At 51.3% G+C, this 26,503-nt stretch overlaps 7 protein-coding genes across 7 annotated transcripts; 4 read left to right on the forward strand and 3 right to left on the reverse strand.

Annotated features, from left to right (window-relative positions):
- Positions 1–304: 304 nt before the first annotated feature.
- Positions 305–1,890, reverse strand: Triagg1_1203 (uncharacterized protein; the record flags this gene model as incomplete). Its single annotated transcript, XM_062895248.1, has 3 exons — positions 305–444; positions 512–1,653; positions 1,718–1,890. 3 exons carry the CDS (start codon positions 1,888–1,890, stop codon positions 305–307), a joined length of 1,455 nt encoding a protein of 484 aa, XP_062759542.1.
- A 1,724-nt stretch (positions 1,891–3,614) lies between these two features.
- On the forward strand, positions 3,615–7,795 carry Triagg1_1204 (transcriptional regulator family: C2H2 zinc finger and Fungal Specific TF; the record flags this gene model as incomplete). The annotated part of the gene is made up of 8 exons (XM_062895249.1): positions 3,615–3,822; positions 3,873–3,898; positions 3,961–4,177; positions 4,328–5,296; positions 5,422–6,171; positions 6,278–6,297; positions 6,374–6,508; positions 6,569–7,795. The coding sequence occupies 8 exons, from the start codon at positions 3,615–3,617 to the stop codon at positions 7,793–7,795; spliced, it is 3,552 nt and encodes a 1,183-aa protein (XP_062759543.1).
- Positions 7,796–8,768: 973 nt separating this feature from the next.
- Triagg1_1205 (uncharacterized protein) lies at positions 8,769–10,157 on the forward strand (the record flags this gene model as incomplete). The annotated part of the gene is made up of 3 exons (XM_062895250.1): positions 8,769–9,008; positions 9,188–9,328; positions 9,390–10,157. 3 exons carry the CDS (start codon positions 8,769–8,771, stop codon positions 10,155–10,157), a joined length of 1,149 nt encoding a protein of 382 aa, XP_062759544.1.
- Positions 10,158–10,466: 309 nt separating this feature from the next.
- Positions 10,467–15,210, reverse strand: Triagg1_1206 (uncharacterized protein; the record flags this gene model as incomplete). Its single annotated transcript, XM_062895251.1, has 12 exons — positions 10,467–10,493; positions 10,575–11,011; positions 11,113–11,231; positions 11,307–12,955; positions 13,016–13,730; positions 13,786–13,880; positions 13,940–14,110; positions 14,176–14,511; positions 14,597–14,651; positions 14,708–14,828; positions 14,881–14,986; positions 15,061–15,210. 12 exons carry the CDS (start codon positions 15,208–15,210, stop codon positions 10,467–10,469), a joined length of 3,981 nt encoding a protein of 1,326 aa, XP_062759545.1.
- A 2,362-nt stretch (positions 15,211–17,572) lies between these two features.
- Positions 17,573–19,413, forward strand: Triagg1_1207 (uncharacterized protein; the record flags this gene model as incomplete). The annotated part of the gene is made up of 3 exons (XM_062895252.1): positions 17,573–17,624; positions 17,666–18,885; positions 18,946–19,413. 3 exons carry the CDS (start codon positions 17,573–17,575, stop codon positions 19,411–19,413), a joined length of 1,740 nt encoding a protein of 579 aa, XP_062759546.1.
- Positions 19,414–22,645: 3,232 nt separating this feature from the next.
- On the forward strand, positions 22,646–23,916 carry Triagg1_1208 (uncharacterized protein; the record flags this gene model as incomplete). Its single annotated transcript, XM_062895253.1, has 2 exons — positions 22,646–22,960; positions 23,029–23,916. 2 exons carry the CDS (start codon positions 22,646–22,648, stop codon positions 23,914–23,916), a joined length of 1,203 nt encoding a protein of 400 aa, XP_062759547.1.
- Positions 23,917–24,476: 560 nt separating this feature from the next.
- Triagg1_1209 (uncharacterized protein) lies at positions 24,477–25,851 on the reverse strand (the record flags this gene model as incomplete). The annotated part of the gene is made up of 5 exons (XM_062895254.1): positions 24,477–24,809; positions 24,871–25,256; positions 25,310–25,466; positions 25,532–25,739; positions 25,808–25,851. 5 exons carry the CDS (start codon positions 25,849–25,851, stop codon positions 24,477–24,479), a joined length of 1,128 nt encoding a protein of 375 aa, XP_062759548.1.
- Between the last annotated feature and the right edge of the window lie 652 nt (positions 25,852–26,503).

Below are 26,503 nucleotides of genomic sequence, written 5' to 3' on the forward strand. Positions count from 1 at the left end.
AAAAGAGTCAATAGCCCGTACAATGTACATGTATACATGGAATCCAACAACAAGACATCTATCTATTCGCCCACTTCGCGATCATTATCCCAGTGTATGAAAGAGATGACTCTCCATTTCCACGAGTAATGTCTAATTTTCTTTCCCCAGAAATACAACGGGATCCACATGATGAGGACTCCCCCCGCAATTCCCGCCATGGCTCCAAACGCGTCTTGATAGCCAGACAGGTTGATCCAAGGGTTTGTTTCAAAGGAGAGAAAAAAGGCAAACAGGGCTGGAGGTTCTTTTTGTTAGTAACAGATTACGTCTCGGCGGGATGGTCATTGATGGACTCACCTTTGAATCCTGTAACTGCCAGAGTGATTTCACCTGCAACGGGCCGGTACGAATCGATGACATAGACAATACAAATCGTGTTGGCTTGCGTGATGGAGAAATTGACTGCATCTCATAGTTAGCGCCAATAAATCCTTTTAAGAAGCATGGACCGCCAAGTGGTAGTTCTCACGGAGACCGATTCCTATGGTGGGACATATCCAATGAAGCTTGTACTGGATGCCGACGCCATAGAGGACCAGAGCAAGCGGGGCGGTGATTGCAGATATCATGACTGCTGGTAGCCGCATCTCGGGTTCTCGAATACCGCCGTTTCTCTTTGTTAGAATGTCTGCAACTTTATCCCCGAGGTGACCCCCTGCAGGCAGCCCCAGCAGAGAGCCAATCACGCCAGCAATATAGCAAAGTCCAACCTGGTAAGATGCAAAGCCATACGTCGTATTAAACGCCGAGGCTGAGTTTGACGAAACAGCCACGAGAAATCCAATAGTAACGGCCAAGGCAAGAGCAGACCATAGCACCGGTGGAAGGACAATGAGGCCAAAGGGGCGAATCATCATCTTGACGAGGTTCTCCTTGGTACTTGCGGCCTTGAATACCAATAGAGTTTCGAAATAGCTCTTCTTCTTCGGGGAAGACAGCTCTCCTTGGGTCGTAGTTAAAGTTGATAGGTCGCTAGGTGTGTCTACAGGAGGCGAACTATAATCGTCGATCCGAGAGTAGCTGGTCTCAGGCACAGTGAAGAGTAGAGCAAGAAGAACAAAGCCAATCAAGGCAGAGCCAACCTGGTAGATGGTTCGCCAGGTATGGTGAATTGTGATGAGACCGGATATAACCAATCCTCCCGATGCCCCAATGGACAAGAAGCAGGTGTACGCGGACATGATCTTGCCTCTTTCGTGGAGGAAGAAGATGTCGGCAATGGTAATGGGAGCAAGCGTCTCCGCTGCACCGGCACCAAATCCCATGAGAATTCGGCCTGCCAGGAACCCAGCGTAGGATTTTTCAAAGATGAGCCAAACCGCCGTGGCAAAGTAAATCATGTAGCTCACGACATATACCGGACGGCGGCCCCATTTGTTGGCTACGGGCACCCAGATGATATTGCCCAGTCCTATGAGCAGAGACGTGGTGGTGAAGAAGTAGGCCGTCTTTGGAATGGCGGACGTGACAAAGGTGCCATCAGCCAAGGAATCTGGGAAGAACTCGGCTGCCGTCGCCGGCACTGCGATAGCCGGCCCGGCGGCAAGAAAATTGGACATGGCCATCGTCAAGCAAAGAACCCCGGCGACGTAGTACTTGCGCCATGTTGACCTGAGATGGACAGAATGAGGTGTTTAGCTGGAGAACAGATCAGCTGCAGTGGGTATTAACCTACCAGTTTAACGGGTCGTTGGGATCGGAGGATGGCGCGGGAACCAGAATCACGGCATTCGTCTCTGGATGGACAAGGCGTAGATTGCCGAGCGTTCTCTTTCGGGTCTTTTCCTTGAAGGATTCCTCAGCCTGTGGATCCAGCGCCGGGGCAATGATATCGTCTTGGACAGCCATGACTGAGGGCACAAAGACTGGCGAGAGGTGGCTCAGTCGACAGCTCCCAAGGGTATGGAGATTAGAAGAGAAATCTGAATCGGTGTCACGAGCTTGGCATCTTTGAAGACTGCCCGAGAAGCCGGTCCGGGGATCTGGTCAGAGGAGTCCCGTGAGCACCCTGGATACTGCCAGGTTCCGAATGAGTAGTGAATATTACTGCATACTACTTGGGACATATGCAGGTACATGTAAGAAGGTAGTACTACGATTATAGGCTCAAGGACGCGGGAGGCTCCTCAGGGGTTGCGTGCCGCGGAGTATCTCAAAAGGGAGGGTAGGGTTGGGGTGGTGTTGAACGAACTGAGACATCTTTGCCCTGTGACAGTCAAGTTGGATTTGATATGCCAATGAGAATCCACAAACCGCCACCGACGATGATTTAGGGAAAAGAGAAGAAGCAAGGAAAATTACATCTCGCAAGGCTTGTCGTGGCGCCAGTATTAGCATGTAATAGTGTCGGGGAGGGGAAAAAGAAAAGAAAAGAGAGCCCCGTAGGTGTAGCGTGTCGCCCACTTAATTACTGATATTGTACGTGCATTAGCTACAACGTGGAAGAAGATTGATAACTGAACTTGCCGAACCTCCAGTAGTACGAGGTACTCGTATGGGCCTATTCTGGTAATGCCACCTATTACTCCATACGGATAGATACCCGTAAAGGGGATCCCAATCTGGAGATTGCTTACGAGTCCTACAGGCAACGACGCGAATTGCTGGGGACCAACGTGTCTCGAGAGGTCGGCAAACTAACGACCGGGGGCGGCATCAGCCAGGGCCGTTTCAGCAATGGATCCCTGTACCCGCAGTCTGTTTGCCGATTGCTACGAGCACATGTATTCCGAGATGCGACGGCGCCACTACGTTTGATGTTGGTTCAAGTATTACCCGTACTGATGATGGCAGATAGGCCTCAATACTACCTCGAATCATTACTCGAAATAATATGTACCAGGCCTTCTTGGGCGTCTGAGTTACAACCATCACCCCCGTGTGTGTCACTGATTGGATGCCATACGTTGACATGTGCTTGAAGTAAACTAATCTCTTTGGCATCACGTTTGAGATTGACAACTTCCATCAACATGACATGATCACATGTATGTACCTACCCAGGGCCTTGCCATGTCAACTCCCGAGAACCTCTGCACTACCGGATATCTCCGGCTGCCCTGTTCCAAGCCGCAGACGCCACGAGCAATAGAGATTGATGGGAAATCCATTACCAGGCGGCAACGGGCTGCATGACATCGCACTGGTGGCGATTGCGACAGTAGTTTGCCAGAGTTGATTCAATTGCTTGTCCGAGCCCAAAGTTTGTCCCCAGCTTTTCCATCAATCTAGACCTTCGCGTGCCGAGATTCGGGTTAAGCTTTGCTAGGGCGCCGGCCACTAACAGAGTTTTGCAGCCCTGGAGCACATACGCCTAAAAGGCCCCCCCAGCTGAAGAAGCCGGCGTCGACAAATACCAATCAACGACGGACTCCATTTGTGAATAGACTTGATTTTTTAGTAGGTAGGTGACCAATTACTACCTTCAAAGCCTGCAATTCCGGCCAAGGCCCTGGCTCTTATACGGCGTATTGATACTCGTGCGTATAAACAGCCTATACATGTACTCTTGTACGGAGCAGGAGCTCCAGCCGCACCCCAGATTGGCCCCCACGCACCCTCGGACCGCAGAAATGGCCCTGAAATCTACCTGTGCGATACTCCAGCTGCGTCTTCAGCCCTGGCTTCGAAGCTCGTCTGGCCCCCTTCGACTCAACAAGTCTCCCCATGTTCCACCGCCCTCACCCTCATCAACTCGCACGGCACGGCACGGCCATGCCCATTGGTTCTGGTACGAGGTATCGATACCGGCACTTGTCCGTGCTGTCACCCGCTGTGGCGGTACTAGTACTACCACTAGCGACGGCTAGCACCCTCTGAAACCTCCATAGAGACGTACGAGTACCTTACGTACGGAGTACGCGTAACTCAACCTCGACAGCCACAAGTTGATCTCAGCAACACTAACACGACGACCAGGACCCTTTAGCAGTATGCCAAGCTTCCTCGCGCACACCAGCTCGCGCCAAACCTACACGCGACGTCTTGGACAAGGCGTCTAAAGGACCGCGTAGCGCCATCTGTCCCTCGGTAGCTCTGATCGGCTTATGCTTGGATGGCATCTTAGACCTCAGCTTAATATTGCAGCTTGCTCAGCCTTACCGGCACCGGCTCAGCCTTTGCTCCGGCCCCTCTGGTCCGGGGGTTCGCCTTTCAGCTTGTCGCAACCTTGAGCTCGAGGCAGCGCCTTCTCCTAATCCCCAATCCCCCAATCCTATTCGCGAGGTTGCCCTCCAATCTCATCCTCGAAAAGGGCCTTGATGTGGTCCTGAACCCTGCCGACCAGATTACCGGGTGGACTCGGGGCCTCCGCCGCTCCGTAGCCAGCACGCAATGGCCGGACCGTCTCTATCACACATCCTCGATCCCATGGGTCCGGGCAGCGATCCTCGGCCACTACCTGCGCCTGGCTCTGTCCTTGCGCCTTTGCCTTTGCCTGTGCCTGTTTCTGCGCCTTCTCCGCCCCTCCCGCTGGCACAGCAGCCTGTCGTTGGCTCCGATGCTACCGCTACAAGAACGGTAGGCTCCGCGCTGTCGAATCCTGCTGCTATGGCCCAGAATTACATCGCCATGCCAGCTGGGCCGCCGTCAACAACAGCTCCCGGTGTTGCCACTGCCGCTGCTGGGGTAACTCCTGGCGTCACTGCTGAATCCTCAGGATCAGGGTCGCGCCAGGGCCACCAAAACAACAATCCCTATGCTTGTCGCGACTGTGGCCGCACTTATTCACGGCCAGAGCACCTTGTCAGGCATGTCCAGACTCACACTCTGGGGCGACGCTTTGCGTGCGATATCTGTAAAAAGACGTTCGCGCGGAAGGATCTGCTGAGGCGCCATGTCACCAACCATGAGAACGACTCGCCCCTGAAGCGTGAACGGATGGTTTCGTCACCAAACTCCAGTCGCGTTAGTCAGGCTTGCCGTCCCTGCGCCGTTGCTCGCGTGAAATGCGATGAGGCGAAGCCGTGCAGGCGCTGTGTCCGCCGTAACTTGCCCTGTTCTTCTTATGAGGCCAGCCCGGGCAATACTAGGCATCTTGTCCACCTTCCGGCGGGCGGGCAAGATGTCACGCAGACTCGCCCAACCGTCGCTGCCTCTGTGGGATCCACAGACTCCAACTCCACACTTCTTCAAAATGCCTCTGCAAACTTCATCCGCGACAATACAGCTAGTAAGAGCAGCCCTCTGTCACAGTCTGCGTCATCAAGGCAAGGCGACAGCCAGCTGACTACTCCGGATACGGGGGTAGGACCAGGTAAGCCTCGTGATTAATCTTGGGAAAATGAATACTGGATCACACATGTATGCTGCTTTTTCGATTGGGGGCGCCAAGACTGACAATGAACACCCCCTTTCTAGGCAGTATTACTAACAACCCAGTTCAACCCCATGATCCTTCAAGAACTGGCTCAGGTCCTATGGCGTTCAATAACATCCCCTTCTTTGACTTCCTGCGCGATGTCCTCTACCCTCAGCCGGTGGATCTGTCACGGCCGTCTGAATCTCAAGGCCCGGCCGTGTTGGATTTCTGTGACAACATGGACATGGATCTGACAGAGATGGACTTTGGCCTCCTGGACCATTGGAACCTGAATCTGGACGATGGCTCTCTGATAACACCCACAATGGCTGATCACAACCCGCAAAACTCGTTGGATATGTCTCAAATGCGACAGAATCTTGCCAACGTCTGGGGGGAACTGCCATGGAAGTGGGACCCCACCACCAAGGACAACGCCTACACTGAGCAGGGCAATCTTCCTATATCAGCCACGGATGTTTCCAATGCTCAGTTCCAAGAGGTCAAGAGACAACTGGAGCGAGTGGTTGATCAAAGGCTGAATCTTCCCAGCCGCGACCAGATTCTCGCCATTGTCTTGAAGACGTGTCGAGATGCTTCCACAGCCGGCCGGGTGGCCGCCTCTTTTCCAACAGTCGATGTGATGGATACAATGGTGCAAGCCTTTTTGGCAGCCCACCTCCGTCAGGTATCGACATGGATACACTATCCTACCCTCAAGCTGAACTCGGTATGGCCTGAATGGATTGGAAACGCCGTGGCTGCTGGCGCTGTCTTGATGCCAGCTCCGACGTTGCGAAAGTTTGGTTTTGCCGTTCAAGAGGCAGTTCGTAAGTGGAACTCCTTTGATTCTTCCGCCTCCTCTGCCCTTCCTCTTCATCGATGAGACGGCAATGTGTTGAAGAGACATCATGAGCTTACACCAGAATCTACTAGGAATTACGATACCTGCACGGGTAAGATATATTTACACTCAGCCCGACGAATGGATATACACCGAAAACCCGTCCCATCATCTAACTCATGTGACAGTTCGAAGACAATAACACAGCCATACAAAACCTTAGTCTTGTCCAATCCCTCATTCTGGGGCAAGATATCGGCTTGTGGAGTGGCAACCGCAGGAAAATGGAGATTGCCGAGTGCCATTTGGTAATTCCGGTAACGGTATGGGAAAATTACACATTGCCGACTTTGTCTTTTTCGTGCGACTAACAGCGCTGCTAGATGATGCGATATCGTCGGCTGTTCCAGCGATGCATGTACCCCGTTATCACGGTCGATCCCTCCGACGAGGGCGAGATACTAGAACAAAAGTGGATGAAATGGGCGGCTGCGGAACAATGGAAGAGGTCAGTTTGGGATGGATCTGCTCCTCATCGATCTGGTGCTAACATAAAAGGGGGAAGGCTCGTATTCCACTGTTACATCCGGGAAGCCCAAATATCCATGACAGCGTTGACGAATCCATGCATGTCGTATGCCGAGTTGACACTACCCCTGCCGGAACAGAAAGACCTGTGGTCTGCGAAGACAGCATCTGAGTGGAAGGCCATCTATTTAACGAGATCTGTTGAACCAAATGCAAGAGCGCCATCAATCGCCGACATGTACAGAGACCCACGTCAACTTGCTGACAATAGCACGCGCATCGACATGCAGCTATCCGTCTCTGTTTTCCTTCACGGCTTTTGGTCAATGATTCTGGAGTACTCTCAAATGAGCGTGGTGCACCAGTTTCGTAGCTACTCCAAAGAAGTGTCTAACCCGATGCTTAGCTCGAGACGTCAGGAGCTCATGAGAGATTTGCAGTCGTTTCAGTTTGTTGCGTCGAAATTGCAGGATGTTTCTCCTCAGGAGCATGTTGTCCTGTATCTTCTCATGATGCACCTGCACGTATCCTTGGACGACCTGCAGATCTTTTCGGGCAAGCAAGGGGAGGAAGAGGCCCGTCGTATGTACCCCATTTTGCAGCAATGGACGGCTAGCCCCGAGTCCTGGTATGCAGTCTATTGCGCCGGTCAGATCTTTCGATACGCCAAGCTGTTTCCTGCTGGGTCCTTGAAGGATTTCTATGCCATAGCAGTCCACCATGCCGCGCTTGCTTTGTGGACGTACGGCGTTGTGTTCCGAGCCAGCCAACAGCAGGAGATGCCATCGCAGTATGGATATGAACCCATGTATCTGGACGACGGCAGCGATGCCACAACCATTCAACAGTTTTTGAGTTTTGGACAGGGGCAGCCTTTTATCCAAGGGCCTGCAGGACCGATCTCTGGCGCTACGCCAGGCGATGCATCGGTTTACGACCCTCGTGCGTGCATGGACATTGCACAGGAGATTTTACAGGCCAACTTTCGACGGCCTCAGGATGCCTTGCCGGCTCTTGTGGAGAATCTCTGCCAGCTAATTAAACAGCTTGGAAACGCGGCTTGGGCGGTTGGATTGGGATAGTCGAGTCGATTGTATTTTTCTTGCAAAGTGTTTTCCCTTGGCTCATCACTGAGGGGGGAGTAAATATCTAGCATCGTTTTATGATACCCGGGCGTGGGAAGATACTGGCGTACACTGGAGGATGGCATGCAGTGCAATGTAGATTGATTATACCATGTATATTAGATGGATGAATATTATATGGATGTTCTTTTTTGCATCACACAAGATGGCAGGCGAGTGTTGGATTGATTGGTTGTCAGCCAGTCAGCCAGGCAGAGCCACGTGCAGGCCCAAGTCAAGGCTTGGATCCATCAATTCGTCGAAAATCACTGACGCTCTGTAAATGTCGCCAATTGCTCGTTAGCTGCAGTGCTAAACATTTGCATGTGCTTTCAGCTGCCCACAAACATCAACGGAACTTCCCCCCCACCAAGCCTAAGCCTGAGCCCAAGGTAAGCTAAGATTGAGAAGACGGCGCCCATGGCCCGCTATCCTCGAAACGAACACTTTGGCAATCAGACTTCTGACAGGAGCAGCGAGGCTGGGCGAGGATTGGTCACCGGCATCTCCTGCTTACATGTATGCCTTTTCCCCCATTCATGAGCCATCGTCTGTAATCCTGTTGTATCTTGTGCTCTTGGTTTTCTTTCTTGTCTCTCTTCTCGACATTCTGCTGGGTGGGAACCTGGTGATTGACCGCTTTCCTCCTCCCTCCCCTCTACTGCTCAGCGATTTAGATAGTCGTATAATATCCTCGTCTTGTCTTCTCACCCCATCTCTCTTGACCACATACACATCATTTAGAAATCAGCACGCGACGGCTTCCTCCCCAGAGTCATTCATCTGACCGCGGCCATCAACAGCAAGAGCACCATACCATCAAATACGCCGACGCAGCACAACACACAACACAGAGAGGTTCAAATCATCTACGGCCAGCGGGGCATCTGTGGTCACCCCTACATGTGATCGCGACAGTTACGCAGGGTCCATGGATTCCACATCCAGCTTCCTCCGCTGGTCGTCGCTGTCCCAGACCGCCGTCGCAGTCACGACGACGGCCGTGGCCACAACGCTGCTCATCTTTGCCAGATCGGCGCTGTGGCCGCGATGGGGCAAGGCGCTCCCGAACCCGCTCAAGACGGCGATTCCGGGAACGCCGAAAGACGAGATCGATGGGCTCGTTTATCGGCCGGATGCCTTTCCGGGGGCGAGGGATGTTGATACACCGGTAAGTGGCTCTCTATGCATTATTTGGGGACGTGTTGGGCAGGTGAGATGTGGTGAGGTGAAGTGGGATGAAATTAGATGAGATCGGACCGGATGAGGCGAGACAAGAGAAGAATAACAGAGAAACAACCAAGCATGTAAAGGCAAGAGTTGAAGCTAAACTTGCCAATTTTCTTCTAGTATGGATCCATCCGCGTCTACGAATTCGGTCCCGAGAATGGCGAAAAGGTCTTGCTTGTCCATGGTATCAGCACCCCGTGCATAACTCTCTCCCGCATCGCTCACGGACTCGTCAACCGCGGATGTCGTGTGATGCTTTTTGTAAGACAAAACTCACCCCCCTCATGACCCTAAAGGGGTACCGGACTAATGACTGCTACAGGATCTCTTTGGTCGAGGCTTCTCGGACGGTGTTGGTGACCTCCCTCACGATGAGCGCCTCTACACTACTCAGATTCTTCTCGTGCTGGCCTCCAGTCCCCTTGCCTGGACCGGCAATGATGCTTTCCGTCTTATTGGATATTCCCTTGGTGGGGGCATCGCCGTACACTTTGCCACTTCGTTCCCTCACCTCGTTTCATCGCTTGTTCTGCTCGCTCCCGCCGGTCTCATCAACCCCGAGGATTTTGGTGCCATGTCTCTCTTCATCTTTAGGTCGGGCTTCGTGCCTGAGGGACTTCTCGCCTACTTGACACGGTCTCGTCTGCAGCAGCCCATTGCATCAGCCAGGAAGCCCAAGGAAGCTTCCCCAACTGCATCGATGGCGGAAGTCGCCATGGCAGAGGCCTCCGGCACTACCGAACAGACCGACGGCACCATTCCCCTGGAACAGCACGTATTGATGTATGTCCGATGGATGGTCCTCAACCACGCCGGCTTCATCCCCTCGTTCATGTCATCCATTAGACATGCGCCCTTGACGCACCAGCACGATAGCTGGAGGCTTCTTGCCCACCGGAAGCCTGGTACAACCATGGTTCTCTTGGCTCAAAACGACGAGCTCATTGATGTGAATGATTACGAGCGTGAAGCCCTTCCGCTCATCGGAGGGAGGGATAATGTGTTTTGGAAAGTTCTTCCCGGTACTCATGATTTTGTCATGACTCATTCCAATTACATTCTCAAGGAGTTGGATGAAGTGTGGAAATAAAGTGTTGGCAATATTCAAATGATGTAACAGTTTTGATCCCCCCTTTTTTTTTTAACAAGACTTCACCAGTAAGAGATTTAGCGAGAGAGCAAGAAATGTTCCCGAGGGGAAGGGTGCATTGATTTGAAGAAGAGGTTTGTATCCATGTCTGAGTAAGAGTTGCGTTGTTAGATTTTTTGCAAAACGAATGCTTCGATAAAATGAAAGAAAACCCCCAAAACCAAGTCGTCTATTTGACCTCAAATGCCGATTATGTATGTATAGTATATAATGTATGCTCTCCCAATAGACGCCGTATTCTTACAAGAATTACCTGTCCAAGGCCTGGCTTTGACACTGTTTCATCACGTCCGTTAGCAATCGTCCATTAAATGAGGAGAAACAAAAAGTCAAGGGAAAAAAGGAGAGACGACTCACCATTTGCCAGTAAACGCCCTTCTTCTTCAACAATTCCAGATGGCTCCCCTGCTCAAGCAGCTTGCCCTCTCCCAAAACGAAAATGACATCCGCATTCTGCACCGTAGCCAGTCTATGAGCAACCACAACCATTGTGCGGCCCTTTCCAGCTCTCTCAAACGCAGCCTGCACGAGCTTCTCGCTCTCGGAATCGAGCGAGCTGGTGGCCTCGTCAAGGAGCAGAATCTCGGGGTTCCGAATGAGCGCGCGGGCAATCGCGACGCGCTGCTTCTGGCCTCCGGAGAGGGAGACGCCGCGGGAGCCGATGTTTGTGTTGTAGCCTTCTGGGAGGGAGACGATGAAGTCGTGGATGGAGGCGTCGCGGCAGGCTTGGTGGATTTGTTCGTCGGTGACGGTGGTTTCGTCGACGCCGAGGATGATGTTGTCTCTGAGAGTGCCTGTGATGGGGGACAAGAATCTGTTAGCTTTGGGGGACTTTTTTTTTTTTTTTTTTTTTTTTTTCATGAAAAGATTTAAAGTGGTTGGAGGGGGAACTGACCTTGGAAGAGGGTTGGCTCTTGGGCTACAAGAGAGAGATGTTTGCGGTAGTCGAAGATGTTGACATCGGCGATGTCTTGGCCGTTGCACAAGATGCGGCCTTTGTCGAGATCATAGAACCTATTACATACGAAAAAACATTAGTTCCTGTAAAGAGACACTGTTTTGTTCAGGGGCTTCTTCCGCTTGACTGACCGTTCTAGGAGGGAAATGATGCTCGTCTTGCCACATCCAGATGCTCCCACAAGAGCTGCAAACTGGCCTTTCTCAATCGTCAAGTTCAGTCCGCGGAAGACGGGAATGTCTCGAGTCGGGTACTTGAAATGCAAATCCTGCAATTCAATCTTCATCCCTCCCTGAGAATCAGGGAGACTCTTTGCTCCAGAGCTCTTGCCTTGAATCATGGTATCCCTCGTGTTTAAGATGCGGTTCGACGCGGCCGTGACCTGTGCTGCGTTTGGTCCAAACCCGAAACTCTGGCCAGCCGACTCGGAAGCATTCATAATAGCCATGAAGCACACGAGATAATTCTCAATCTTGTACTCGCCACTGACCAAAAGGCGGCTTCCGTAGTAGAAGATGAGAGACTGGCAAGCCAATGTGCAGCTGTCGGCAAATCCAAATAGGAGACTAACCCAACGAGCCTTCTTGAACGCCGTCTTAACATGGCCATTGCACAACGTTTCGAAACGCTGCGATATGGGGGCCTCCAGGGTCAAAGACGTGACTGTTCTAAAGGCACCAATCGACTCGGAGGCGAACTTTGAGCTTTCTGCAAACACCTCGTTGTTCATCTTTTCAAACTGGATTTCGTACTTGAAGCGCCAGTACGACGAGGCGAGAAGAATAGGCATGACGACGGCAGCACCGACTAGGGCCAACTTCCACCCAAAGGAAAAGGCAATGGCAATGGACCCGGTGAGGTTGAAAATGGCGATGTAGACGCTGGCCATGTTGGCGCCCATGAGTTCCTCGAGTCGCTGGGGATCTCCCGCAGCACGGGCCGTCATGGTACCATGAGAATGATCCTCGTCGTCGAAGAAGGACGTCTTTTGGTACAGAATGGCTTCGAAATACTGTTGCTGATATTTGGCGCGAATAATCGATGCCATCCGGGTGGAAGAGAAGAGCGCTCCAAAGTAAGCACAGCCAACGCCGATCGCCAACACCAACCACATCAGGGACCAGAACCGGCTCTCATGTAGTAGTTCCTGTCCGGTAAACTGAAACACTACAATGAGTTTGGCAAACAGCCAGGCTTGCAGCGGAACCGCAGCTCCAGCGCAGGCGGCGAATCCCACCGTCAGGAACATCAAGTACCAGTGGCTCTTGGTCTCGTAGAAAAGGCGGCCGAAACTGTTGAAGATGTTTCGTTGCCTTTCGGTGCTGTCGCTAGTCTGGGCCTCGGCTTCGGTAACGGCATGGGTTTTTTCGCGGACCATGTCCTCGTAAACATCTTCCTTTTCATCGCTCTCGTCGGACTGGGGTGATCCTCCCAACGACAGTGCTTGAGCTTGGACGAGGCCGGAGTAGACACCGCCATCCAGCGCAATAAGGCTTTCGTGGTTGCCCTCCTCTACGACTTTTCCCTTCTTAATCACGATGATCCGGTCGGCTTTCTTGATCGTGGACAGGCGATGGGCTATCGTGATTGTTGTCCGGTTTTGAGCCACGCGGTCGAGGGCAGCTTGGACTATACGCTCTCCACGGACATCGATCGCGCTGGTTGCTTCGTCAAGGATAAGGATCTTTGGCTTTCGAACGATGGATCTCGCAATGGCAATACGTTGACGCTGACCACCGGAGAGTTTGGCACCACTATCACCAACCAAGGTGTCATAACCCTAGAATATCGAAGAGTTAGCCTTTGTAAGTTCAGAACTGGGAGAGAATTCTCAGCTGACCTGTGGAAGCTTGTCAATAAACTCTTCAGCAAATGCTTCAACACATGCGTCCTTGACCAATTCTCGTTTCTTCTCTTCAGACTCGCTCTCCCATTGCGTACCAATCAAACCATTCGCCACGTTTTTGAAGATTGTGTCGTTGAAGAGGAAGGGCTCCTGCTGGACTAATCCAATCTGTGATCTCCACCACTTCAAATTGATGTCGTCTAGAGCATGGCCACACGTTGTGAGTGTACCACTAAGTTTCACCGGCGGGCCCGTTTCTTCTAGTTCTTGCGCTCTGATCTCCTCTGCTTCCTCGTCGACCGACTTCTTGTTCTTCTTGTTCTTCTTGTTCTTCTTTTCCTGTTCCACAGCTTGCTCGATGACATATTGTTCCTTAAGCGTATACCATCTTTCGATCAGTCCTACAACTGTACTCTTTCCCGAGCCCGAAGGCCCAACAATGGCGTTGATTTTACCCGACTCGATGCGGAGATCCAACTCGTCTAGGATTTTGACATGGGGACGGCTCGGATAGGCGAATGTGACTTTATCGAAGACAATGTCTTCCGTGGCAGAAACATCGGTTTCCGTGAGATGACCTTTATTCGGCTGGGGAGCGTCTATAACGGTAAAGAACTGGGCAGCGGCAACCGTAGCTTTACTGACAGCGAGAAGAGGGGTGGTGGTTCGTTCTAGGGAGAAAACGACCATCATGACGGACATCAAAACGCTTTTTCAACTCAGCATTGGGCAATCCTACGTATAATAGAAGTAAATCAACTTACATGACAATCGTCCCAACATTATCAATTCGGCCTTCAGCCACGGACTTGGTTCCATACCAGAATGCAAGCGCAAAGGCGGAAAACACGCTGAAGAACTGCAATATGTTAACAAAGCTCTTTGTGTGCATTTTGGAGGGGGCTGGGGAATCTTTACAATGAGTCCAAACTGCAGGGAAATGAATGGAGCTGTACGCTGAGCGTGCTTTTTGGCTTCCTCAACAGATATTCCGTATTTCTTTACCATGCGGCTCTCGGCGCCACACGCTGCAATCATACGAATGCTAGCAAATGTTTCGCTTGCGACGGCAGAGGATTTTGCTTCAGCCTATTCAGAGAGGTTAGTTTACCCTTGACAGCGCTACCGTATCAATGAATTGAACTGCCACTTACGAGAGTTACTTTTCCGTGGCCCTTGACAATGATGGGCAAAAGCACCGATACAGTGAGGGCAATGAAGAGAATCGCCGAAGACGTAACGAGCGTGAGGGCCCAATTCCGAGTAAATGCAATGATGATGGCAGCAACAATGGTGGCATTGTACTCAAAAAAGACGCCGAGCTTCTCCGAGATGCCAAGCTGGAGCACGTTGCTGGTGGATGTAATTGTTGTGGTGGCGTAGCCGGGAGGCATTGAATCCAGCACATGTATGCTTTGACCCAACAGTGCTGTCAAGTAATGCAGTCGGATAGCTGAGGAGATTCGGATTCCAATCATTCGAAAAGCAAACTATTTAGGTGTAACACTATTTAGCAATCTCGCGGCTCGAGGGAAATAGGAGTAATAGTCGCAAGCCAACGACGGTAGGTCGCACCTTGTTGATATAGTTGAGCCCTAGTCGACCAAGAAATAGAGCAAACATGTATAGGCTAGTCATGATTTTGTTTAGCAAGTCGTAGAATAAGCATAGAAAGCAGTTACTGACGATAGTTTATCCGCCCTTTTGCGGAAGCCATCCTGACCTAGGTTGGCGGCGTTGGTAAAGTCGCTTATACTTCCAACAAAATTACCTATAGCAACACTGTGAGTCTCGTGTTCATGGCGACCTGCATGGAATGATGCACAAAACATCAACGCGACGTCGCAAGGAAACCATACCAAAGACTACGTTCATCAATGGCAACGTGACGCCAGCGCCAATGGAGGCAATGACGCCGGCGGCGTAGGCGACAAAGTCCCATTTCGTTGCGTATTGGAAGACTCGCTGTGAAAGGTGAGAAATCAGCGGTGATTAGCAGCTCAGAAGCTATAGTCGCTTTGCGCATGTTTGGAACATACCACATAGTCCTTGAAAGAAGCTATTCGCTTGGGGCGAGCCTTTGCTTGCCCCTGCGCTGACTCGGCGGTGGCGGCACCGTCGTTGGAGACGTGCTTCTCGGCCTCTACAGTTATAGGGCTGTCTGACTTCTCAACGTCGACCTTTTCCATCACGAAGCGGCGGGGATGTTGGAGCCGAAACGGATGAAAGAGAGACGACAGACGGAGGGCATTACATGGGATTTTGAGAATGGGGAGGAACAGAAGCACGGGCGATGATGCGAAGCAAAAGTACATGTACCAGGGTGTATGTTCATGGACCTGCCTGGTTAGCTGACCACTTACAAGCCGATGAATACGACTTTGGCGGGACTTGGCCGCGCTTCGGGCCCTTCTGGGTCCCGGAAGATTAATTCAAGGTGGTGGCTTGACGGATCAATGGATTCAATCGAGAACGATGAATGCGGGCGAATCGCAGTGGATACTTTGTTTGCCCCAGGTGTCTTTCCAATGGAAGCTAAAACGAGGCAGCCCATGTGGTGTGTATTTTGAGTTTGTCTCGTTACGTGTACACAAGTTGTCATCCCTGTATTGGATGCCAGGCAGAAGGCGATCGGTTGATTTGCATCTGATGCGACACATGTCTATGATGCTCGGTGTAATCCGCTGACGGTATGTGATGCGTGCCAGTGTTGCCACTATCTCCCTCCTATAAGCACTGTATCTATATACTAGGCTAGCTGCAAACTTCATCTCGACGGAATACTATCATCAATATCAGACCACATCTGCAGTAGGGTCTACAAGGCAAAGGACAGAGTGCACAAGTCATCAAAATGCTCAATAGGATTTGAGGCACATTCAGCAGGCAGCACAGCTCTGCAACGCTACGCTTAGTTGCTGTTAGGCTAGGTCCAGGTTTGTTAACATGAAATGCTGTCCTTAATTTCCCATTATAGCCAGGCTAGCTCGTTCTCGAAATTCCTTCGGCTACCCACGTCTGGGGGAGAACCATCGACGACGACCTAATACTCGTATCTATCTATCAATCTCAATATATGTCTTTATATGAAACTCTTCTGTTCGCAGTCCCATTTACCATACTAATAGATAGCCCGTAGTACGCGTAAAAGTGAGGCGCATAGGAATGGTATTCATACCTGAATCTCGCTAGCATTAGTGGCGCCTCAAGGCAACAGTTCTTCCTGCAGGCATCACCCCAAAATGTCTCTGCGCTGCTGACGTGGAATCACGCCAAGTGGTACATAGCACTGATTGATGGGCGTTGATGATGGAGTTCAAGGGTCGGTCAATTTGAGATTACGTATGAATACCATTCAGAGCACTTCGGTGGCTTTGAATCTCTGCGCTGTGTCGATAGATGGCCCATTTGAAAGCTTCATGAGAATGGCGCTATATTCTTCAGTCAGCAGAAGCTCGGTTACAGAGCCCGAGACTTATACTTGCCGTTTCAAGTAGGCGGTAGTGGAAATGACATGTACCAGATTGGCCAAGTCGTACCGGGGATACTGGGGACGTGACAGAAGACACAGGCATGCACACCATCCTATCGGGGGAGATGACATCTTTGACTCTGTCGGGTTGCTTCTTGACCCCGAAAAGCCGTTCATCAGGCGCCACATGGCTGCTCGTTTCGCTGAGGGTAACAGTACCCGATCCTTTGTAACAGCAGGCTTTAGGAGTCAAAGACATGCAGTCTTGGATTGAATCTACTGCAGCAAGAAGACGCTTGGGCTGTAAGTCACGTAGTATTAGTAGCAATGGTCCCCTTTCGCCCTCTTTACTTTCGAAGGTGCTTTCCCGACCCCAAGTTTAACGGGGCATTTGAGGCTGCTCGCAGAGTTGTAGAGTTCGGAGGTTTCCCCTTAATGTATAAAGCACCGATCAATAATTGAAAGATGAAAAGCAAGAAGTAGGATCACGAAGCATTAAGCATATATTCCTCATGTTCCTGGTTACCTTGGTACCCTGAATTGGTGAACATCTCAACACTGCTCTCGAATGGGCTTAGTTCCGCTGCGCTGCTAGATGACTTACATATCGGTACGTACCTGTATTCTGGAGAAGGCGGACCATCTGCCACTTACAGGTCGTCTCTGCTTTGATTTTTCGCCCATTCGTATTTTATACATATGGCAGATTTCCCCCCCCGACATACGGCTAATAACGCTCATGCGCAGCATAATGTGAAGCTCAATAAAGTAGCTACTGCATTGTGTTATGTTGCTAGATCACGCATTTCTAGAACTCGGTGTTTACTGCATTCCTTATCGATAACAAAATTCAGCACTTTCTGCCCCGCCTGTCGTGCCACCATCTAAACAGCGCTGATGACTCCTGCCACAACTCCAGGCCTAAATTTTCCCCTCTACCCCCTCGGATGAAGATTGCTTTGGCTGCATTTAGGTCTCTTCGACCATATCGGCCATTGTCGCAATTGCAAAGAACAAGACTTGCGACTCCTCTCTCCTTCACTCTCTCTCTCTATCACTCACAAGCACCAGCCGCCGGGATGGCTCCCAAGACAAAGTTCGAGCTGAAAACGGCCAAGGGCACCAAAGATTGTAAGTTGTGACTCTTCATCGCGGCGGAAGAAACCTCCAAGCTTACTCACCCCACGGGAATGGCAAGGACATGGTCATCCGAGACAAGATCTTCAGCACCATCACCGAAGTCTTCAAGCGCCACGGCGGAGTTACCATCGACACACCCGTTTTCGAGCTCAAGGAGATTCTGTCTGGCAAATATGGCGAGGATAGCAAGCTCATCTACGACCTCGCTGACCAGGGTGGCGAGATTTGCTCGCTGAGATACGACCTGACGGTCCCATTCGCTCGTTTCCTTGCGATGAACAAGGACATTCAGAACATTAAGCGCTACCACATCGCCAAGGTCTATCGCCGAGACCAGCCTGCCATGACCAAGGGCAGGATGCGAGAGTTTTACCAGTGCGATTTCGATATCGCTGGTACCTACGACGCCATGTTGCCCGATGCCGAAGTCATTCGCATCATCACTGAAGTCTTTGAGGGTCTGGGGTGGAACGGCGCGTACACCATTAAGCTCAACCACCGCAAGATCCTCGATGGCATCTTCCAGGTCTGCGGTGTCCCAGAAGACAAGATCAGGACCATCTCTTCTGCAGTTGACAAGCTTGACAAGCTGCCGTGGGCGGATGTCCGAAAAGAGATGACCGAGGAGAAAGGCCTCGCAGAGGATGTTGCTGACCGCATTGGAGAGTGGGTTGTCCTGAGAGGGCGCCACGAGCTGCTCGAGAAGCTGCGCAACGATGAGAAGCTTTCGGCAAACGAGTCCATGAAGCAAGGTGTTGCGGATGTTGCTCTCCTGTTTGAATATCTTGAGGCCTTTGGCGCCCTCGACAAGGTTTCGTTTGACCTGGGCTTGGCTCGCGGCCTGGACTACTACACCGGCCTTATCTACGAGGTAGTCACCGAGGGCTCTGCCCCTGAGGCTACCCCTGGCTCAGAGGATGCCGCAAAGCCAAGCAAGAAGAAGTCCAAGGGTAAAGGAGACGATGATGACCGGTCTGACGACCCCACCATCGGCGTTGGAAGTGTCGCTGCTGGTGGTCGATACGATAATTTGGTCGGCATGTTCTCTGGAAAGACTCAGATTCCATGTGTCGGCATCTCATTTGGCGTCGATCGCATCTTCTCTATCACCAAGGCCCGGATGGCAGCGGACAAGTCAGCCGACCAGGTGCGCGGCAACGATGTTGACGTCTATGTCATGGCTCTGGGTGGAAAGGGACTGGTCAAGGAGCGCCTGGAAATCTGCGCAAAGCTGTGGCAGGCTGGCATCAAGGTAAGAGACTATTCTCACTGATAACTCTCAGAATAGACGAGGCTAATGGGGCATCTACAGGCGGAATTCTTATACAAGGCAAAGCCCAAGATGCAGGCTCAATTCAAGGCTGCGGAAGCCAATGGCGTGCCCTTTGCCATCTTCATCGGCGAAGACGAGCTGGCTCAAGGCAAGGTCAAGATCAAGGAGATGGGTCTCAAGGATGGACACCCCGAGAAGGATGGGGTCCTGATAGACACAACGCGCATGACGGATGAGCTGAAATACCGAATACGGCGCAAGCGGGAACTGGAGAGCATTTCGATACAAGCCGAAGGCCTCAAGGTGGTGGGCGGCGTCAAGGGTGAGACGGCCAAGCCGGCAGAGGCGTCTAAGGAGGAGGAAACTCCAAAGGCAGAGGCAACTCCAAAGGCAGAGGCAACTCCAAAGGCAGAGGAAGCTCCAAAGGCAGAGGAAGCTCCCAAGACAGAGGACGCCCCAGCAGCGGATGCTACCCCCACAGCTACGACAGAAGCTCCGGCTTCATAGACGATCTTGACAAAAATGAATGAATGGAATAGCGTGCAATGGCGCAATTTGAGTAACATGCCCGGATAGCCTCATAGTGAACTACAAAATGACTGCGGCGCGGGCCCAGCTCTGACTGGAGTTGGTAGGAACCAGCAAATCGACCGCATGGTTGGGCCTAACCAAGTTGTCAAGTATTCAATGACGTTATACTTGTCATAACACCTTTCACAGCGCACTGTTAGGTCACGGAGTTGATGTGACATTTGAGATGACGCTTTAGGCAATAGATAGCAGGTAGTACTACGAAAATAAAGCATGGTTATGGAGAGTATTCTCATAAACAGAGTGCCTGGTTGTTGTTACAAAGAGAAAGAAAGATAAGAAAACCAGCCATCTGATTTACATGATCTCTACGACTAGCTCAGCGGTTGGGTTCTCAACTGATCGTGTTAGCTTGACTGCCTAGTGATGGAGATAAATGGGAAGTCCAACACGATAGATCCTCGATCTGCGGTTGGCCGATAGGAAGAGCAGTCCGTTACCTCGCAGACGATGGCGGGGTATTGGAGCGGCGGTGCCACCATGGCTCATTCCGTGTGGAGTATCTGGCAGCATCCGAAATGATGTAGAGAGGCATCGGCTGAGCGGTTTATGCGTGGGTAGTATCATTTCCAAGGAACTACCTACCGCGACTGAAGCCATCCACATACCTGGTGCTACTTGGTGCTACCAATCGCGATATACCGTACCTCCAAGGACCCACGATTCTCCTAAATCGGGGTACCCGGGCAACGGAAGACGGGCATGTCTAATTAAATAGACGCTCAAACGGATAACCCTGATGCTTGTCCCGTGGTAGACATGGACCGATTCCGCTTGGACGCCACGTTTTTCTCGATTTTCAATCTCACCCGGAGCAAAAATCCTGGGATTCTCCGCAGATGTGATTCATCAAGATGAGTTGCTTAATTTCCAGCAGCCCAACACTGAGATAGCGAGCTGAATTTGCTTGCACATGTGATACCCCATCTGCCGTTCCTGGTAATTAATATGAACACATCGTTGGCGGGACGAAGCGTTACGCAGAGACCGCGAGCCGTGAGAGGCGGTACGGCTTGTGCACCAGTGATACGGAGAACACAGGAAGCAAATACAAAGGTACCAAAGCACTCGTTTGGAGCCCCCTTGGTCGGTTGTTCGCACCTGAGATTGAGATGGATACGAAGCACGAAGCCGCACTCACCAAACGCGCCAAGTAAGAAGCACGGACTGCATCGTAAGAGAGAACGGCGAGCAAGGGCTGGCAAATGGAGCGGCCGAAACGAAGCTGTGACTGGGCGAACGGCCGACTAACGGGACGGGCTATCAACAGGTACGAGTACTAAGGTAATCCATCGGAAGCTGTGCGAGTACTCGTCTATAGTTGCATCATGTACCGATACTGGTAAGAAAAGGCGAAAAAGAAAAGTGTGGCTTTCAGACTCTTGTCTTACTTCGCGGTCTTTGTCCTGCAGGGATATTCGTGGCCGGTGACTTTTGGACGCGGTTACCAGTTCCGGCTTCCGGTGGTTTTGCTTTTACTCATTTCCAAAATTTTCTAATGCTTTCTTCTTTTGGATAAGCAATACTAGGTACTCCGTCCTCGCGGAGTTGGATGTTGATCGAAACGGTGGACTTTGGTGTACTTGTTGGTTCTTGGGCCTTCTGCGTTGTGAGGTTGGATCATGAAGCAAGAACGCGTTTTGCGGGAAGGTGGAAACTGCCTTGGGAAAAAAAGTTTCACTCCGGAACGGTATTCCGTGCATACCCGTACATTCCAAAAGAGAGAGAGACACGGTAGGAGCCCTTGCCTGCTTGGTTCAATGGGGGGATTTGTCTCATCAGCGCGGCTCCGTTGGGAATAAGCGTAACGGTCGAGCCTGCCATGGTTCGACGCAAGGATCCCTCGTACCTGCGCAAAGTCGGTGCCAGAATCCTTTGGCATACATGCTACGTTTGTCACGGGACATATGAATGCCTGGGGAATTGGGGGATTGCTTTCCGGGTGCTACCAGGTAATTACAATCACAACTGCAGTTATTTCCCGCCTGGCATCTTTGACTAATACAACAGCTCGCGGGCAACGCTCGATCCCCAGTCATTCATAATTTCACCGCAGCAGCTCATTCCCGCGAGAACCACAATTTCTCCCAGGCAAGGGCCCGGGGAAGCGGGATCCAGGGGGAGGCCCGTTAGCGCTGCGTCCAGTAGCCTGCCAGAACGGCCAACCGGTACGGCTACCGCAGCTGTCCGGGATTAGATTTTGCTGTGCAAGGGGGATAGGGGATGCGACCAGGGGGACTGACCGGGTGCGATTTAGCAGTACGACCTACTGTGCAGTCCGCATGGGGTTTTCACCAGGCTCCCGGGTCTCTATTGTCGTGGTGTTGCGAGAGCAATGAGATCGAGGGCATCATTGCTGCCAACCGGCACTCCGCACAACAGCGCTGCGAGAAGAGGCATAACGCGATGTGTTAGCAGGGGGGAATTAGACGCTGAACCAATGGCAAGAAAGTGAACCTAGTCCAGAGGTGACAGAGAAAACTCAAAGGCAGGAAAAAGAAAGAAAAGAGCCTTTCCCGTGGTGGCGGGACTCTGAACCCCTCTGAGACCCCCGGGATGCCGGCTGGAGTCTGTGTTGCATCTGCCAGTCTCAGATGCGCCCGAGCTTTTTTTTCCCTCTCTCTTTTTTTTCTTTTTCTTTACCCTCCTTCACGTACTCGACTGTTATCGCCATTTCCACGCTCGTTGTGCAAACCAATCCTTCTTTAAAAGCCCTGCCTGCAGTCTCTCCCTCCCTCGGTGGACCGGTTTTTGAAATCGTGTTTCTACCAAATTTCGATCCTTACTGTCTTGCATTCTGCCACTCTTTTCTTCCCTTGCCTGCCTCTCATTAGCATAACGAGTATACCTACTTAATTCTCTCACACTGCGGCTCGAGCCCATCCGAGTAGTTTCTTTTACGTGAATACATACTACTCTTCATCGTCCACTATCACGCTCTCTATCTCCTCTTCCAAAGCTATTCGTTGTCTTATACATACACGTTCCGGCTATTCATCACTTCTCCTATCTCGACCACGCTTCTACGACATTGTTCTTTGACGTACTACTTCCGATCTCTCGATACATCCCCTCGTCCACCCAATACGGCAAACCTTCGTTCTAAAAGCCGAAATCATCTTCATCAAGAATCAAACTCTCCTTCACAATGCCGGGTCTCATCCCCCTTCGCATGAGCACGCTCATTTCACCTTCAAAAATCACATTCTCTTTCTCAGACGATAAGTCCGACTACACATCATGGGAACCAACACCGTACAGACCAAGAACGCATGAGATGGAGCGTAGGCGAACAACACGGGAACGAGTAATTCCTGAGCCTCTCGTCATTCCCAAACCAGCTCCCACAACGCCTGCACAATGGAAGAAAGCTCTAGCTGAGGTCAAGAGGGACTTTGCCAATCGAAAACATCGGCAATGCGCTATGCGATGTAATGAGCTTCTCGATAACATGCAAGACTCGGTAAGATACAATGCACATTCCCAAGGGAAGACCCTTGTTACGGTTTCACTAACACGATAGCCTCCCAGAACAAGCCAGAGACGGCATGCCTCATCTACATTCGCTTCTATGCCGCCTCTGCTCTCGAGATGCAAGTGCGCTCCCTACAGCACAACTCTCCTTACAGGACGAAGCTCCTCCACCAAGCTCGCCACCACTATAGCGTCGCCGCCGATCTCATCAAAGAGGACGAGGCTGCTAAGCGACGCCCCTCATCACGCTCTCTCTCTCCAATGTCCAGCCTTCACACTCCTTTTGGTTCAGACGCCTCGGTCTCCACAGTCTCTACACGAAACTCCTCTCCCTCACTATCCATCAGCTCCCTGGATAGCTGTCTGAAGGGCCGCAACAGCCGGCCCAAGCCAAAGAAGCGCGTCGCCTTCTGCGATGTACCCTCTTATGAGCCATCATGCGAGCCATCTTACGAGTCTAGCTATGAGCCCCTGGTTCGTCCAGACTCTCCCACCCTTGGTTTCGACGACGACTGGGGTTTCCGCCAGCCCAGCCCTGAACCTCCGGCCCTCTACCCGCAGCCCGTCCAGCTCGGCCCCGGAAGGCCACAGTTCCCACTCCCTTCTCCCACAAACTCCGAGTTCAGCGCTGTCCCAGACGACGACGACAGCTATTTTGATACCCCTACCACTGCAGACAGCTTTCTCCACGCCCGCTCTGTCCACCACTACTGCACAGTGCTCTCGAGCCTGCAGCGCCAAATCGCCTCTCACCTGGAATGGTTGGAGCGCGACATTGCCGCTGCAGAGAATCCCAAGCCTGCCCAGATCCTCAGCGAGGAGATGCGCGCTCTAGAACTGCGCACGCGCATCGAGCGGCTCAAGGCCAACGGCTGGAAGAGACAGCGGTTCGACTTCCGACGGTATGAAGCCCTTCGGGAGAGTGCCATGGCGGATATTGTCTGAAGGCAAGAAATGAGGAAAAGGAAAAAAAGTAAAAAGTAAAAGCGAAGCAAAAAGTTAAAATACTGGTGTTCTGTTGTCGTTTATTGATTGGACTTTTTGCATTTGTATTGTTTGATTGCATTTGGTCTTGTTTCACTTTGAGCTATCTGGGTTTTTGATGTTTATTAGTGCTTTTGGAGCTGCGGCGAAGGGCATGGATAGATATTGGAAAGTGAGCCATGTGTGCTCGCTATGACAGGACTCACGGAGAAACTGGATAGATATCTACATTGGACAGGATAGAATAAAAGGACAAAGAATTACTTCAAGAAGCATGCATGCTATTGAGTATTGAGGAAATTGCCAAAAAAAAAATTCCTCGATTGCCTCAACGTAATTTGCAACTATGATGATTGATATTTCTGTGTTGTTGAAAGCATCATTCAATAATTAGTTACTGGCGAGAGAGAGAAAAAACAAGCAGGAAATCTCATATTTGGGTAACCCCAAATGATAATGGAAAGACCAAAAGTATATGCAAAAAAAAAGTTGCTGAACGCAATCCTCCTCTTTCGAGACTTTTAATTCTCGGTAAAGCTACGTCTTTTCGCCTCCTTTCCCATTTCCTCCTCCATTTGCAACGTCTCCTGTTTCTGCTTGACATCCTTGAGAGCAAAGAGACCAAGGGCATGCAATCGTGCGCCATCCTTCTTATCATCACCAGCTGATGCGTCTCCCATCTCAGAGTTCTCGGGGTCTTCTTCGTGCTCTCGGAGTTTGTTGATTCGGTTTTGCAGCTTGACAATTTCGATGGCGCGACGGAGGCGGGAGCGTCTTCGGAAGGCCTCGATTTCTGGCAACAAGTTGTGGTCGCTGGCGGTCTGGCCACTCAACCAGATATGACCCAAAGCTTGCTGTGGTTTTGTTAGCCTATCTGTCGTGTCTTGTGTGTAGCAATGGGGAATGGCATGGTACCTCGCTGGTCCATCTCTTGTTGGGTTCTGGGACAAGGAGACAGTTGATGAAATCCTTGGCATCGGAGCTGACATCCTTCCAGTATCTCTCATGGAAGATGACATTTCCTCTGGTGCACTCTTCAAGAAGATCCTGCAGGTTCTCACTTCGGAAAGGAGAGTAGCCACAGAGCAGGGTATAAGTAATGACACCCATAGACCACATGTCCACTGGCTTTCCGTGCCCTTGCTTGGCCATGACTTCGGGAGCTGCGTAGCCAAAAGAGCCGGCCATGGTCTTAAGTGTCTCGTCCTTGCTATCGAGGGTCTTGGCAATACCGAAATCGGCCAACACAAGGTCGGAGTCGTCGTCGGGAGTCACATAGATGAGGTTCTCGGGCTTGAGATCTGCACACATCATGTCAGCTTCGCTTTGTGTCACGCCTAGGAACATTTCGCACCTCTGTGAACGACATCATTCTTATGCAGGTAGTCAACAGCGTTGAGAACTTGCTTGATTGTTTGAGAGGCGTCTTTCTCGGTGAATTTGCCCCTGTCGCAGATACGATCAAAGAGCTCTCCTCCTGTGGCCAACTGAGTGACAATGTAGAACTTGTCCTATAGGCGCAGCTGTGGTCAGCAGGTTTTGTAAATATCCCACGAAGTATGTAGAACCAACACACTCTGGACTCAAACCAATCGACAAACTTGACGATGTGAGGATGTTTTAGTCGCTGCAGCATGGAAAGCTCGTCGTAGACCATCTGCTCATTGCCTTTGACATTCTTCTTCAGGATGATCTTGACGGCCACCTTGCCGGTAGGGCCATCTGCTTCACGAACGACACCATAGGTGCCAGCACCAAGGGTGCGTCCGAACTTGTACTTTGATCTGTATTATAACATCGAGCCGTTAACGTTGGATCATTCCATGTCGGTTATCTCAGGTATATATCGTACTTTTTCTCATAGCTCTCGGGTTGGCCATGGAGGCGGTTTAGCATGCCAGCGACTAGATTCGGAGGCGGCACTCGTTAGCAACCAGCATGTAACAGAACTTGGCCTAGGGAGAGAAGCGAATGCGGCAGAAGTCCAATATGTATCTGCTGGCCTCGCAGACATCATTGTCTCTTTCCATAGGCGGCGGTGTAAGAAACGCGACTTACAACTCATCTTGAAGTCTGGCGGGGTATCTCTGGGATGCGAGGAGCGGTATTCAAGCCAAGTTTGCGATTCGAGCACAGCTTCAACTGACAAGCGCAGATACAGCGAGGACGTGATTTAAACAGGCCAAGAGGCAGCCCGGGAGAAGCAGGAGAGAAGCAGCGGCCAGGAAACGACAGCCACAGGACAGGACAGCAGAGCAGAGCAGAGCAAGAGGCAGCTGAAGGAGCTACATGCGACGGCTGAGATTAAATACGACCGTCTACAGTAAATACCTGCTAAGTTCCCATGCTAGCCCCTCACCAGCCGGGCTGTCAGCCATAGGGGCACTAGGACATGTATGTACAGGTACTCGTACTAGCATTGCATAGTGGAGATACATATGGATAACATGGAGGTATTAGGCCAGGAGGGAAAAAGGGTGGGCGGACGATCCATGGCCTGCTGCTAGCAAGTAAGGCTATTTGCATGTGGATAGGGCCTGCAGGTATC

Source organism: Trichoderma aggressivum (genome assembly GCF_033847375.1).
Source record: "Trichoderma aggressivum f. europaeum strain CBS 100526 chromosome Unknown scaffold_003, whole genome shotgun sequence".
Taxonomy (NCBI): domain Eukaryota; kingdom Fungi; phylum Ascomycota; class Sordariomycetes; order Hypocreales; family Hypocreaceae; genus Trichoderma; species Trichoderma aggressivum.